Raw genomic sequence first — 15,288 nt, forward strand, 5'->3', positions numbered from 1 at the left:
CTGCCTCTCTGCCTACTTGTGATCTCTGTAAAATAAATAAATAAATCTTTAAAAAAAAAAAAAGAACGAAAGAAGTCCTCATAAAAACAGTATTTGGATCTATGTTGATAATGTCCTGGTATCCTTGTTGCAAGAGGCAGCTCAGTGACCTTTTCTAGATGGTCAGGATGGGGGACTGAACAAGATAAAGGAAAAGATCTCTCCTCTCTTCCACCACACCTTTAGTTTTCTAGGGATGCTTCACCTGAGGCTCATCAGTAGGGCTTCAGAAGATCGGCAGATTTCCTGACACTTTGATCATCCACGCCTGCCAATAGCTGTATGTGCCTTTTTCTGGAAGGAGGCCCATGGATTTCAATGAGTCTCAAAAGGCTGTGACTCAGAATCATTGCCCTACACCCAACTGGTCCGATATGACAGCCACTAGCGGTATGTAGCTATTTAAGTCTAAATTTAAATTAAAATTTCAAAGGCTTAGTAACAGTAGCTACACACGAAGTGCTCAATAACCACCACGGGAGAGCCCAGATGGAGAGCATTTCCATGATTGCACAAAGTTCTGCAGAGCTTCTCAATGTTGGTAGCATTACTCTGCATTTAATGTACAGACAAGATTTGTTTAAATCACTCGGTGTTTTGTAAAATGAGTTGCCATCGTTCAGAAGTGAAAACATCGGACATCTGAAATTCTGATTTCTTTTGGGAAGCGGAACTATCTCCCAGTTTGGGGCCTTGCACTCCTGGCAGCTGGAACGCGCAGGACTGCTCAGTTTAGTTGGCCCCCGTCATACTGAAGCCACTTGCTTGGCCACTTGGGTTTGCGACCCTTGTTTCTAGGGGACCTCGGCCACCCTGGTTTCTTTCCAGTCTCTTGTGTTTGTTACTAGACTCCCAAGTTTGGGTAAGTGGGGTTGAATTTGGTGTAGGAGCAAATCTTGGGACAGGGTCCAGGACTGGGATTCGGGCGCCCCGCTGGAAGCTGGGGAGGGGCAGCGCCTCCCTCCCTCCCTCCGTTCATTCTCCAGAACTGGGAGAAGAGAGGGAGAATTTTATCCCGAACATCTGTTGCTTGACAAAGAACTTCTTGCCCGTCTTCCTAAGAGCCCTCCAGTCCCCAGCCCAGTACGCCTGGGCCCGCCCCTCGCAACCAGATCGCTGGGAGGGGCTGAGGCGAAACCCGAGCCCCGCGCCCACCACCCGGGCTGGCGACGTGGCTCGGCTGCCCTGGCCTCCCCCCTGCAGCCCGGCGGCCAATGGGCGCGTGAGCCGGGCTGCCCGAAGCTTCCCTGCCCGCGGCCCGGGGCGCGCCCCTTCTCTCCCGCGCGGGGCGGGCCCGTCCCCTCCCCCGCCGCCGCCGCCGCCGCCGCTGCGCTGGGAGCCCCCACTCCGAGTCGCTGTCCTCCTCGCTCGCTCGGTGCCTCCCCGCGGGCCGCTCTCCTGCCCTGACGATGGCGCGTGGCGGCCGCGACCGCCTCCTGGGGCTCGCCCTGGGGCTGCTGCTGGCGCTGGCGCTGGCGCCCCGGGCGCTGCGGGCCAAGCCCACCGTGCGCAAGGAGCGCGTGGTGCGGCCCGACTCGGAGCTGGGCGAGCGGCCGCCCGAGGACAACCAGAGCTTCCAGTACGACCACGAGGCCTTCCTGGGCAAAGAGGACTCCAAGACCTTCGACCAGCTCACCTCGGAGGAGAGCAAGGAGAGGCTGGGGTAAGGCCGCGGTCCGGGCCGCGCTCGGGGGCGTCGCAGGTGCCCGCGGGGACCTGGGCGGCCGCCACGCGGGACTCGCGCCGCAAAGCGAAAGCGAAATCGGGTGCGCGGTCGGAGGGCGGGGATCGGCGGGCGCGGCCGGGAGGCTCGCGCGGAGTTGCCCGGGGGTGCCGGGACCGCGGCGTGGAGACGGCCACCGCGCCCGGGCCGGGGAGGCTTCCCGCGGGGAGGCAAGAACGTGGCAGCGGCCGCGGGAGCCAAGGCGGTCAGGGCCCGCCCCCTACCCTCGGTTGCATCAGAAGGGAGGGCGGAGGGTGTACAAAAGAGTTTGTGCGCCGTGGCATTTTAGTGACATGAGCTCTTCCCCACCCTCCCAGTTTCCCTCTTCTCCCCCCACCCCGCCATTCCCCGGGGTTTAGGGTTAGTGGCACTGCTAAGAAGGTCTCCAGGATAAACAGAAATGGATAAAAGATTTAGGGGCAGATGAAGGAGAGGCTTGATTTCTGGGCGGGGGCAGAGATGTTCTTGCCATCTGGCTAATAGTAGGAATAGCAGAAATAGGGGTATAAAGATCCTCTCAAGAGAAGAGGGGCATTAGGGGATAGGGAGTGAGAAGTGAGAGTGGAAACTGGTCCCCCAGTTTATGTTTCCTGCAGTTGTCTGCGGAGGCACCCAGTCCTTTGGCAACGAGGGCAAAAAGCTGGCGGGTTTGGTGGCAGATTGTGGATTTCACTGGTGAAGGCAGTTGAATCAGGAGCCAAACCTGGAACACAAAACTTTGGTACATTACTGCAGTCTCTCTCTCTAGGTCCCCTGGGGATACCGTTGGGCTTGTGCAAAGGCACCTGGGAACCCTTCCACTGAGCAATCAGACCCAAGACCTGGTCCCAGGTGGAGGCTGGGCTGCTCTGGTGTGTGTGTTGGGGTGGGTTGGGGTGGGGTGGGGGCTCCCGTTAGCCTGGCCTACTGGGCACCAGGCCTCCCGGAACTTGCTTCCTGGGGGTGGAGGATCTTCTTGTCCTGCTACATGAAAAAGAACACAGCCATCCCTGTACTGCCAGTGCTACCAAAGGCCAATGTGCTTGGTTAAAATAGGAGGCTAAATTATACCTATTGTGTAGGTGCACCAGCTGCCTTCTAAGATAAAAGGATCTTTGAACTTCAAAGTCATCCCCAAACAATCACCTTTTATTTTGCAGAAAAGTAGTTTCTCTTCTTGTCTGGCACTTAACAATGGGGGCCATTGATGGGTTCGGTCTATTGTATTGCTTTGAAGCACTTGGTAACTGATTTCTTCTGGGACCCTGAGAGGCCGCCATTTGCAGCACTGCCACCAGAGAGCAGGAGGACAGGTTTTGGGATGTGGAGTAGGGAACTCTGTAGTGTGCTGTCCTAACAGCTTCCGGTTTTAGTGCCTTCATCATGACAGGCGAGCCTAGTGGTGAGAACTAGTGCAGGTGGTCCGTCTGCATTTGGTTCCTTTGTGCATACCCCCACGTCACTCATTTAGTCATGCAGCAAACGTTTGAATGACTGCTGTGTGCCAGGCACCTTGTTAGGTACCAGGCAGATACAAAGTTAAGACCTTGTACGCTAGGCCTCCAAGTCCTTACTGTCAGGAGTAGAGGAGAGAGACACAAGCAGACACTACGCGTAACTGCTGTGATGGTGCCGTGTACAAACCATGGTGACCACAATCGGGAGAAGGAGCCCCTAGGGCTGCAGGTTCCAGACGGGCCTAGGGGCCTGGGGAGCCATCTGATCAGAACCAGCGGGATGGTCAGAGTTTGCCAGGGGTACCAGCAAAGCGAGGCTTTCCTGAAGTGAAAACAACCTGCTCACAAAGGTGTTGAGACCTGTCCTGGGGGTGAGGAGTAGTGGGACAGTAAAGGGCCAGGGCAGAGCAGAAAGGATCTCTGTGAGGTGGAGACTGGACACTACTCTGTACATGATCAAAACGTGAGCATCCTCAAAACTTGTTAGGAACACGAGACCAGCAGCAGGTCAGAGAATGTGACCGAGGCACGGATGGAGAAACCAGGGACAGGGGAGTGTCCATGAGGGCCTGAAGCAGGCCCAGCCGGTCCCGAAGGCAGGAGAGGGTGAATCCAGACACAAGTGGGAGGTAGAACTGTGCGTGCTTGCTCTTGGCTTAGCGTGGGGGTGGGGAAGAGGAGGTAACCCAGGACAGCCAGTCTGCGGCCTGAACCACCGGATAGGGACTGGACATACCACTCATCGGTCAGGTAAATCTAGGCTAGAGGGGAGGGCTTGGGAGCGGTGGGTGCCGCCTGGGACAGACTGGAACAGGAACAGCCACCTCCCTGTCCCCCGCCCCCACCGAGCTTGGGCTGCTGAGGGGGAGTGTGGCTGGATCCGGGCAATCACTGCCTGATGTTAGATTCTGAAAAGGGGACCCATCCTAAAGCCACTGGAGACACGTAGACCGGGGAGCTGCAAAGTGGAGGCCCAGGGGCCACATGCAGTCGCAGACATGTTTTCTGGGAGAAAACGTAAAGTACCATCCAAGTGATGTCACATACAGACCCTGATTTCTAGTTTCTCTTGACACAGTCGACTTTTATTCCCACGTGTTAGGCAGTGTCTGGAGCGGAGATGGGCAGCCTTGCAAGTGGCGGCAGCACATCTCCAGGTTTGCCCGAGGCCCTGCGGGGGGTCTCTGCTCCCTCTGTTCCTTGCTGGCTGTCGGTTGAGTTCTCTGTCCACCTGTGATCTAGATGACTGTCCTTAGTGAGGCCAGGCACACATTCTCTCCTTTCTTCGCCACAACATCCCTTACAGAACAGGTGTTCCAATTTATAGTCAGGGAAACTGAGACCCCGAGGGGCTGTGATTCCCTGGAAGGAAGCCTCGAGGCTTTGTCAGTCTTGAGACCTGTTAAAATGGCCGCTGAGGAGGGAACACCCGGAAGCTGTTGGGAGTGCTTACGTTTTCCTGAGTTAAGAGGAGCAGCTCCCTACCCAGACTCAGGTAGGCGATGGAGACTTTACGCATACTAATGAATTCATCCCCCATTTCTAATTAATCAGAGAGTAACTGTCAGTCAGAACTTCAGTTGACAGTAAGAAAGTTTTTACCAGTGAGGTGACAGGCTGCAGCACAAAGCAAAGAACCAAATCGCTAATTAGCCTGGGTGACCCCATCCCAGGTGAATGGAGTCAGACTCTTTTAAGCATTAGAAATAGCTTGTGGGTGTCCTTGAAGTTCCCCACAGGGACAGCTTCCTTCTCTTGGGACCCTCGGGCCTAGAGGTGGACACTGGGGAGTTCCCGACCTGAAGTTTGTTCTGGACATGGGCTTGGGGTACCTCAGTAGAGTTGCATGGGCAGTCGCTGGACTGGGGGCCAGCTGTGGAATAGGTGACACCACTGGACAGAAGCATCTGTACCCTGAGGACGGGGTATGGGCTCCTGCGGGTGCTCAGCTGGTCAAATTTCATGAATAGTTTCCGTGCCATGAAGGCTCTTTCACCCCTGACGTCTTAGGCTTTGACTGACAAGGTCTGGTCTCCTGCTTTAAGCTTCAAGTTGTTGTTGTTGTTTGTTTTTTTGCCCTGGCCCTAGAGCCCAGTTACCCGGTCACAGCACATACTAGCTGTGTGATCTCGGAAAAGTCATCTCATTTCCCTAGCCTCGGTGCCGTCACTCTAAAGAGAGGGGGTCAGAATGCACCTGGAGAGGACTGCTAGGTTTCATCTTACAAATCAGCTCTGATCAGTTGTCCAGCTGCAGGGCACTGTGTTGAGGATTCTGAGGCACATCTGGGTTTATCAGGACAGAGGCCGTGGCCCACCCTGGTCGTGTCTGCCATTGGCACTGGGTCGGGAGAGCCGTATTATCTTCAGAAAAGATAAACTTTAAGATACCTCCCAGCATGATCAGATCATTGATTTTACTTCAGTTGTTTATGCATTTTAGATTCGATGCTGTTTGATCTTTTTCTGGATCAGGATCATGTTAAGTCTTGAAAATAGACTTGCGGGTTTGGTGTTGGCTTTTTTTTTAACTGCAGGAAGATTGTTGATCGGATTGACAGTGATGGGGACAGCTTTGTTACCACTGAGGAGCTGAAAACCTGGATCAAACGAGTGCAGAAAAGATACATCTATGATAACGTTGCCAAAGTCTGGAAGGATTATGATCGGGACAAAGACGATAAGATTTCCTGGGAAGAATACAAACAAGCCACCTATGGTTACTACCTAGGTAAGAGGTGCTGCCCGAGTTTTTGCACAGCTGGGGCCCTCAGAACAAGCTCCCTGCTCGAGCCTGTCCTCTCTGTCGACACATCTGTTGCCTCGTGGAGATGTCACAACCCCCTAAGCAGAACCTCCTTGTGTAGCACCCTCCTCTGTTTAGTAAGAATGTACAGAGCTGCTTACTCTGATTGAGGCTGTAGGTGGTGAGTAATGGGAGGCGTCCAGGGCCCAATAATGAGTGACTTAGCCTGGGTGGCTTACTTGGTTAAGCATCCGAATCTTGACTCCGGTTCAGGCCATCATTTCAGGATCGTGAGATGTGACTTCGGTTGCTGCCCAATCTGAGCTTACGATCTCGGAGGCATAAAGAACAAAGAGAACAGAGTAGAGATGAAGCGTGTCTGTGGGACAGCTTCAAAATGCTGCCTGGTTTCAGATACCAAAGACGGCTGGAGCCCTCAGGGAAGGCTTCCTGGGGGAGGGTCCCCTGGGAGTTGGGCCTTGAAGAATGGATATGTATTTGGAGAGAGACAAGAGGGGAAGGTGGGTCAGCTGGGGAGGCAAAGGGACAGGAGTGTATTCAGCAGTGGACAGGGTTTGGATAGAAGACATGCTTGTTTGTGGGGAATGATAGAGGGATGTGTGCAGGCGCAGTGTGCGGCCCCACTGGGTGCATGGGGGAGAGAGCTAGGAGATAGGTCTGAGGAGAGCCGGAGATGCACACAGTCATGGTTAGGTTAAGGGAGATCTTAAGAGCCAGACAGAAACATTTAGACAGAATGTCGTGGGTACTGGGGAGCCTTTGTGTGTTCTAGATCAAACAATGATATGAAAGCAGGGTTCTGCAAAGAAAAGTATGACCATATGGCCTAAAGCCAGCACTCTTAACCACTTGCTCTAATGCCCCCAGTAAACTGCTAGGGCCTGGATTATTGCAGGGGAGGGAATGAAGGGACAGATAAGGGCATTCTGAAATGCTTCAAAGAACTCAGTGGATTTGGGACCTTTTGTCCCGTGTGTACCGTTTGAGCATGAAGGATGAGTGGTCTGGAAGGAAATGCTTCCCGTAGCAGCCCAGTTCAGACATTTCTGCATACATCCTGCAGGAAACCCCACAGAGTTTCAGGATACTTCAGATCATCACACCTTTAAAAAGATGCTGCCACGCGATGAGAGAAGATTCAAGGCCGCAGACCTTGACGGTGACCAGACAGCTACGCGGGAGGAGTTCACCGCCTTTCTGCACCCCGAGGAATTTGAGCATATGAAGGAAATTGTGGTTTTGGTAAGATCATTAAAGAACCTGAGCTGGGAAAAGACCAGAGCTTAATCTGTACCAAAAGCTTGTCCCTGCTTGCAAAGAGAGCGCATTTGTCGGCCGGACGGGAGTTGGAAAAGAACTCTGAAGTGGACTACGTTGGGAATCCTTGTCTACCTGATAGATTAGTCAGGGTCACCTAGCCGCTGTAACAAACAGCCCCAATCCCAGGCGTGGGAAACAAAGGTTATTTTTGCTTCTACCAAGTCCCATGCAGATGATCTGAGTCATGTGGGCCTTCTGGGTGCTTCCCCGAGTACTATCAGATACCCAGACAACATACACCCAGACACTTTGCCATCTCGTGGCTTCCTGGTCATCCTAGAACAACCAGCCGGGAGACACAAAGGAAAAGAAGGGGAATGAAGAGAAGGCAACAGTCTGCTATTACTCTTGTGGCCAAGATTGTCCCTCCCTTTTACCTTCTACGGGCTCCTTCTGGATAGGACGAGGCAGGGAAATACAGTTTAGATGTGTGCCAGGAAAGAGCAGATGGGTTCAGTGATCCACTAGCTAGTCTCTGTCCCATTTTTCAGCCTTGCGGGAACTGGAAAAAGACACTGAAAGGGAATTAGTGATTGTTAAACCACAGGGGGATTTAAAACTGACTGGAAGGACGCTTCTCTTAGGAGTGGGGCTTGGGAGGGGACGTGGGTCTGATCAAGGCTCGGTGGGGGGTGGTGGTGAATGGGCATTCCACAGTGTCTGATGGGGTCCCAAACGTCATTTTCCGTGACAGTAAAATAAATGCCATCACCTATTTCTTGAGCAGGTGCCCAGGCCAGTTCTAACTGCTTCGATGCTGGGAAACAAGGGGCTAGAGTCTGTTGTTCCTAATTAGCTCTGGACTATTTTAGTTGCCCAGCTGGTGGATGGAGTCCCCTCTTGCCTCGTGCTTCCCTGATCACTGTGACACCAAGGACTGGGCAGTGGCTCTCTGAATCATTTCTTTCTACCACCCACCATCCATGTGGCGATAGCTACTTTGCCAGGGGACCGTGAAGATGGGGGAATTGTCCATAAGTGCATTACGTGCCTCTGGACTGGCTCCCTGCTCTCAGGTTGGCTGTTTGCTTCAGCCCAGGATGCATCTGACAAAGGAGAGTCATTTAATCACTCACCCGAGCAATAAACCTAATTAAGAAGTCAAATGCACAAAGTGTAGCACATATAAGTCCAAAAGTATAATATACTTTTACGTCTTAATTGCCTATTGTTTCATATTTTTATGACATCCACTTAGTCTTCATCATCCACTCGACCCTGGAATCTACTGTCTGTGATTACCCGGTCCAGTGGTTCTCAAGCTGGGTTCCTCACAGTACCCCAGGGGATGATTTGGCGGGATGGTGGGCATGGTTGGCCTGGCAGGGCTTCTTGATAAAAATCAGAATCCCTCTGGGCTTTTACTTACATTTGCATTTGAAGAGAGTGTTCCCCTCTTAAAGTTGGGGTAAGAAGAAAGACTAACAGAAGCCACTGCCTATTTTTCACAGATAAGAAACTACTGCCCTGGGAGGTAAGGAGGTGAGCCAAAAGTTTCGAAGCATTTTCAGCCATAAAAGCCAGACAGAGGAGGACAGTAGGTAGAATTCTCAGATTTACTTAGAGCACGCCTCCAACTTGCCTTCTCTATTGCCCTTGGCTTCCTAGGAAACCCTGGAGGACATTGACAAGAATGGGGACGGGTTTGTGGATCAAGATGAGTATATTGGTAAGTGTGGCCTGGGGTCTTGCGAGGCCATCCTCGGACATGCCAAGGGGCACCATTACTCCACGCACATCTCAAACTGCTTTCCGTGCACGTCTCTTTTAGCAACAGCTGCAAGTCTGAAGTTGTCACTCCTATGCCCTCCCACTGGAGAGGGACTTGTCACACCAGTCCCAGGGTACAGCATCTGGGATGCACTTGGGAGACCTCACCCAGGGGCCAACAGCAGGCCCCACGGCTCCGAGAGGTGGCCCCCACTGCCCTGTCTGGTTTTACCTTTGCAAAATGGGCATGGAGTTCCCACAGATTTCCAGTGAGGCCAGAGCAGACTGGGTCAGGGGAAAGACCCCAAAGGCAGACGGTGGGTCCGTGGGGCCTCGAGGCACTGAGCAGGTGGAGCCGGGGTGAATGTGACTGTTTACAGGCCCAGGCATCTGCAGGAAGGGCCTCCTCCTTAGAGAGGTGACTCCTTGTACAGAGCGTACGGCTGCCCCCTGCTTGGTCATCCTGTGCCTCTGGTTTTTGATGCTTTCATTGGGAGTACCGCAACCCGCCTTTTGCCCCAGTGGCTTCCACTGAAGCGTCAGGAAGTGGGTTTTTCTGGTATTGGGCGCTGTGGGAGTGGGAGTCAAATTCATGCAGCCGGATCAGAAGCTGCCTTGCTGGTTAGAGACCTTCCGAACAGCCGGTAGGCCTCCCAGCATAGAGGACTGGGGCAGGCCAACTGGAAGTTTCCATTTCATCCTCGTGGTGCTCTGGTACACGGGCACCCTAAAGCAGTCACGTGGGTGCTCTGGTACAGGGCTCCCTAAAGCAGGTGCCCTCCCCTGGCGACTCTAGTACTCCCAAGTGTTGATAAAGTAAATGCTGGAAAGTCATCTGAGGGAAGGGATGCATATAATCTTCGTGCCCACTGTTAATAGAGGCAGTTAATTACCTTTTGGCACAAGACCAACGCGCATGTCGCCGTCGGTCCCTGGTCCGTGGTTGCATTGCTTGGCCACCCCAGACCCGAGAATCGTGCCTTCTGTAATGACGAGCAAAGTTTCTTCTAAGCAGAGGTGATCTTTGATCGGAAGGCCCGAGCGCTGTCCGCGGGTGTGTGGAACAGACAGTTCGCTCTCGCCGTGGTAATTAAAGCGATCTCGGTGGCACTACCTCCAGAGAATAACATACTGACAGGCCCCTCGTGGGCGTGAGCCGTGGAGTTTTCCCCGTGCCCGGGGTGCGAGCTAGGGACAGCTCAGAGCTGCAGACGCCTCGCCTTGACGGTGGTGATGGAATTAGACAGAAAAGGCTGACGCGATGAAACAAGCCATGTCACGCTTTTGATTAAAAGTGTGTGCTCTTCCTGGCCCTCCTGAACTCTGCATTGAAGCGGTGCAAAGTCAGGCAAAACTCTGAGGGGCTCTGCCTGAAAGAAACACTCCATTCTTGACACCGGGGAGGGAGGGAGGTGCGGGGCATGGTGCTTGAAAACACAATTCTGAGTGGCTCGCAGGCAGAGGGGAGGCCCGACGTGTGGACTTGCCCAGCAAGTGACTTCATTTACGGAGGAGCCTTGTTTTCTGCTGGGAGTGAGCAGAAAACCGGTGGTGATCTGGAGCGGGGGGAAGAGCACCGGGCTTGGGAGTCCTGGCTTCTCCACTTAGTAGCTGTGCGATCCTGCCGGAGTCACGGCATATTGATAAGCCTCAGTTTTCTCATCCAGAAAATGGGAATGCACAGCACACATGCATGTGGGACTTGATGAAGCCCAAGTTAGCTAATAAATGTGACAGCCTTGCTCCAAAACAGTCTGCAGGGCCAGGTGTGGCTCTGCCTTGTAGCAGAACCAAGGGTCTTGCCTCTCTTTTTCCTTCATTCACTACGCACTCTCCCTACCACTCGGCATTTCCAAGATGTGTTTCCATTAAAGAGAAAACTGCGCACAGGATATCTGTCTTTTCAAAGGAGAGCTAGTGACTTAGCAAGTAATGGACCTAGATTTTTTTTTTCCTTTCCCAGTTTTTTCATAAAATATAATAATTCATCTTACAGAATTGTTATAAGGATGAAATAAAATGATCTCTGGGGAAGCCCTTTGGAGATGATACAAACAACAATAGAATAAGTGGTTGAGACCAGGGGTGGGAGCAGAGTGGCCCTGTTCCCCTGTAGCCTCGAGCTCATACTAGCTGTGGGTCCTTGGGTGAAGGCTGTGCCTCAGTGTTTTCATCTATAAAATGGGAACAGTAACAGTAGCTACTTTTAGAATTATTATGAAAGTTAAACAAAAAAAATGTGTAAGTATTTTATATATACTATCTGGGCCATAGGAAGTGCTTGATGTTGGTCTCTATTACTGTTTTTTCACCCACATAGTGCCAGTTTGGCTTGTAGAGTTTTTTTCACGGAGAGGATCCTCTTAATAATCATAGAAACTCTGATTTGTAAATCACTACCTCCAAGTTACAGACAAGGCAACTTAAGACTCACTGAATTAAGTAACATAATCCTGGTCACTGAACTAAGGCACGAGCCAGGATTCATCTTCTGGCTCCTGAGCTCCGTTTTCTCTCTGTTCCATGAGGTGGCCTGCACGGCGGCTAAGTCACTACGTCATTATCCTCCAGACACTGCCCGCCAGACATTTGGGTGAGGGGTCCCGATGGGCTGTCATCTTTCCAAAACCTCAGCAGCTCAGGTTTTCCTTGACTTGCCTTCCCGCTTGTCCTGCTAACCGAGAACCACCTTCCCTTCCAGCGGATATGTTTTCCCACGAGGAGAACGGCCCCGAGCCAGACTGGGTTCTGTCGGAACGGGAGCAGTTTAATGAGTTCCGGGATCTGAACAAGGACGGGAAGTTGGACAAAGATGAGATTCGCCACTGGATCCTTCCTCAGGACTACGACCATGCTCAGGCCGAGGCCAGGCACCTGGTGTATGAATCAGACAAAGACAAGGTAGTTCACGTTCTCCTGGAATCATTCCTTGAAGGGAGACCGTTTATACAAGACGGGTTCTGTTTGCTTCTTTGGTGATAGCATTGGCCCGTGGCCCACGCAGCCGTGTCCTTATCGACTTCTTTCATATTTGCCCTACATTGGGGACTTGGGAGCTTAAGCCAATACCATGATAACCCACGGTGTACTCATTAGAGGCCCAAACAATCCTGGATAGTCTGCTAAGGGCCACATACTTAATTCCCTCCCCTGAGGATTGCAGAAACTGTCACTTCTTTGGCTGTGGGCCGGGCATGGATTTCAGAGGTGTACCCTGAGTTGTCCGAGGACCAGTTTGTTCATTCTGTCAGTTGGGTCAGCAGACACTTAGCAAACATCTGTAATATGTCAGGCACAAGGGTACCCATCCCATGACATCCCAGACATTCCCAAGCAAGCTCATCCTGCTGGCTCAGACACCTAGCCCTTGAGTATCTTTTGATAAATACCCACATAAATAAATGAGATTTAGAAAGAAGCCCTGCCTCTTCCCAGTTCGATCGCTGTTCCACGTTCCTGGGAGACAGGCAAGTTCTGTAGTCAGGCCATCAAAGGGGAGTGGATCTCTTCTTCGGGGCCCATTTTGGAAAACCAGCATTGCTTGTGGACGTAACCAGATTCTCACCACGGTCTGGTTTTTGCAGGGTGGTGACGGTGGGTGAAGGGGGTGCCTGGCAGCTTCTCTTAATTATGACATGCACTATTTTAAATGTTGAGAATCCATGAAATTAGGGGAGTTTCACGCTGAACTGTTCCTCAGAGTTACCAGAACTTCTGTGACAGAGATCTTTCCTCTCTCTTGCAGGATGAAAAGCTAACTAAAGAGGAGATATTGGAGAACTGGAACATGTTCGTCGGGAGCCAGGCTACCAATTACGGGGAAGATCTCACAAAAAACCATGATGAACTTTGATACCTCCTCCCCATGGTGCATACAGCAGACTGTCACAGGCTTTCTCTCATTGTCTTGGAGGGTTTGCTACAGTTGTCTCGCTTACAGCAGTTGGGGACCCCCAAAAAGCAAGTTTCTGACCTCAGATCGGGGTTAAAATGACTTTTCACTCACTGTTTCCTGGAAAACAGTCATCACGCTCGTTTCAGTAAGACTTCTCCGCAAACACATTAAAATCTTGGTCAGTCGCGACACTCTGGGGATAGTTGCTAAAACATGATTTGTTAGCTTTTTCCGTTAAACATAAATGAAAGAGCAAGAGAATGTGAAAGAGCCCCAGATTCAGAAGTCGGGGGGCAGGGGGACAGTACATGGAGCGACTGCTGTGTATTTTAACCGCACAGTTTTTGGGGTCTGCCACTGTTGAACAGTGGGTGAGGGAAACATCTGGTGAAGCTACAGTGGTGCGCCCCCTCTGCAGGCTTATTTCAGAGCGCGTCTAATATGCCCGAGTCTTCCTTCTTGACCTTATACTCTGAGCTGTCACTGTAAATGGTATATAAAACCTCTGTGCATTTTTCTGTACAGACCTGCTAATGTGCACAACAAATCCATATCTTTGTGGTGTTTTTTTTGGTTTTTTTGTTTGTTTGTTTTTACAATAAGCAGCAATCAAGAAAGATAATGTGAAAAAGAAAGGAAGTTTAGCGGTAGGGAAGAAATGAATGTCAGGCATTCGAAGAACTCCAGGAAAATGATGAACACTTTATTATACTTGAGAACATTTTCTTGACATGTAAATGAGGTAGGTCTGAGCTTTGAAAAAGTGAACAGTAGTACAATCCGTTTCCTCGCTGATCACCGACAGGAATGAAGCGGTAGGATCCTGGGGAGGCCGGCGTCGTGGAGCCCTGGAACCCACTCCTGCTGGTCCTGGGGAATCTGTGACCCTTGGACGTGCCCTGGGGACTGCTACACCAGGGAATTAGGAAAAGGTGGTGTTCCAAGTCATTGGCTGAACTGGTAGAAAACAGCTCTTAAAGGTTGAAATTTCACCTTATAAATAGTGAACAAAATAAAGGATCCCACTGAGGATTTTCTACTGTGTGCTGTGGTGTTTGACCTCTAATGTACTATTTGTGACATTCTTGTTCATATAGAATTAACAGTGGGATGGGATTACATTAATCAAGATGATAAAGGCTCGGTTTATAATCTAACTACAAAAATGTTTAGAATATGCTCACATTTACCTATGTAACAAGTGCATAGCTTCCTTCTTTCTCTGCTAGTAGGGGCATTTGCGAGTCATTTTAACTGTAAGTCTCTCTGAGACAGGTTTCAAGGCCTACAAGGCCCTACAGGCTCTGGTCCCCTCCTGTATCAGCATCTCCTTACCGCTCTCCCCTCCACCTCCTGTAGCAACGGACTTTCTAGTCTTCTAGCACAGCAAGGTCATTCCCAGCTTGAGCCCTTTGCCCTTGCTGTCCCGGAGATCCAAACACCCATCTCCGGCGACATCAGGGAACTCGGATGGTGCCTCCACAATGGGGCCTTCCACGTTCCCATCATTTATGGTGGTCCCATTTGAGTCCCTGTTTATATTTTGTCTCATTTCCCTGTTCTCTTCTTGGTACACATTTAAGCCACTGTTTCCTAGGGTTGATGTCCAAATTACCACAAAGAGGGAGGCTTACAACAACAGAAACTTAAATCTTACCCAGTTCTTGAGGCCAGAGTCTGAAACAAAGGTATAGGGAAGTCTTTTTTTTTTTTTTTTTTAAAGATTTTATTTATTTATTTGAGAGAGAGAGACAGTGAGAGAGAGCATGAGCGAGGAGAAGGTCAGAGAGCAAAGCAGACTCCCCATGGAGCTGGGAGCCTGATGTGGGACTCGATCCCGGGACTCCAGGATCACGCCCTGAGCCGGAGGCAGTCGTCCAACCAACTGAGCCACCCAGGCGTCCCGAGGTATAGGCAAGTCTTAACCCCCTGGGGGGCTCTTGGGAAGGATCCTTTCTTGCTGCTTCCAGATTCTGGTGGCCCCAGGTGTTCACTGGCTGTGGCTCATCACCCCCTCTCTGCCGCTGTCTCATGGCCTTTCTTTCTGTCTCCTCTGTGTGACTTACAAGGACACTTGTCATTTGATAATCCAGCATGCTAACCCCCTCACCTCAAGATTCTTCCTTAAATCTGGTTTTCCAAGTTAAGGTCACATTCACAGGTTTCAGGGGTTAGGAGGTAGACCTGTCTTTTGGGGGGTAGGAGGCACCTGCAGCCCACTGTACCGTTTGATGTTTTCTTGTTTGTATACTGTCCATCTTCCCCAAAATGCAACGGGAGAGCAATGGTCTGGTCTGTCTTATCTACTGGCGTTGTCCAGGACCAAGAGGAGGAGAGCCTAATCTGTAATAGGTGCTCCGTAATTACCTGCTGGACGGATGAGAGGTTGTTAGCTTTCA

The 15,288-nt window shown here is 51.3% G+C and overlaps 1 protein-coding gene across 1 annotated transcript; it reads left to right on the forward strand.

Moving 5' to 3' along the window:
• Window positions 1–1,341: 1,341 nt before the first annotated feature.
• On the forward strand, window positions 1,342–13,933 carry RCN1 (reticulocalbin 1). The gene is made up of 6 exons (XM_044259028.1): window positions 1,342–1,702; window positions 5,735–5,928; window positions 7,028–7,206; window positions 8,893–8,953; window positions 11,696–11,895; window positions 12,740–13,933. The coding sequence occupies exons 1-6, from the start codon at window positions 1,449–1,451 to the stop codon at window positions 12,845–12,847; spliced, it is 996 nt and encodes a 331-aa protein (XP_044114963.1). The 5' UTR covers window positions 1,342–1,448; the 3' UTR covers window positions 12,848–13,933.
• Window positions 13,934–15,288: the final 1,355 nt, after the last annotated feature.

Source organism: Neovison vison, chromosome 7, assembly GCF_020171115.1.
Source record: "Neovison vison isolate M4711 chromosome 7, ASM_NN_V1, whole genome shotgun sequence".
Classification (NCBI taxonomy): domain Eukaryota; kingdom Metazoa; phylum Chordata; class Mammalia; order Carnivora; family Mustelidae; genus Neogale; species Neogale vison.

Excerpts from the sequence above, each read along its gene's own strand:
- RCN1 (XM_044259028.1), top strand. The coding sequence starts at position 1,449 with ATGGCGCGTGGCGGCCGCGACCGCCTCCTGGGGCTCGCCCTGGGGCTG. Across the intron at positions 8,954-11,695 it reads GGATCAAGATGAGTATATTG|CGGATATGTTTTCCCACGAG; the intron begins GTAAGTGTGGCC and ends CTTCCCTTCCAG. Across the intron at positions 11,896-12,739 it reads ATGAATCAGACAAAGACAAG|GATGAAAAGCTAACTAAAGA; the intron begins GTAGTTCACGTT and ends TCTCTCTTGCAG.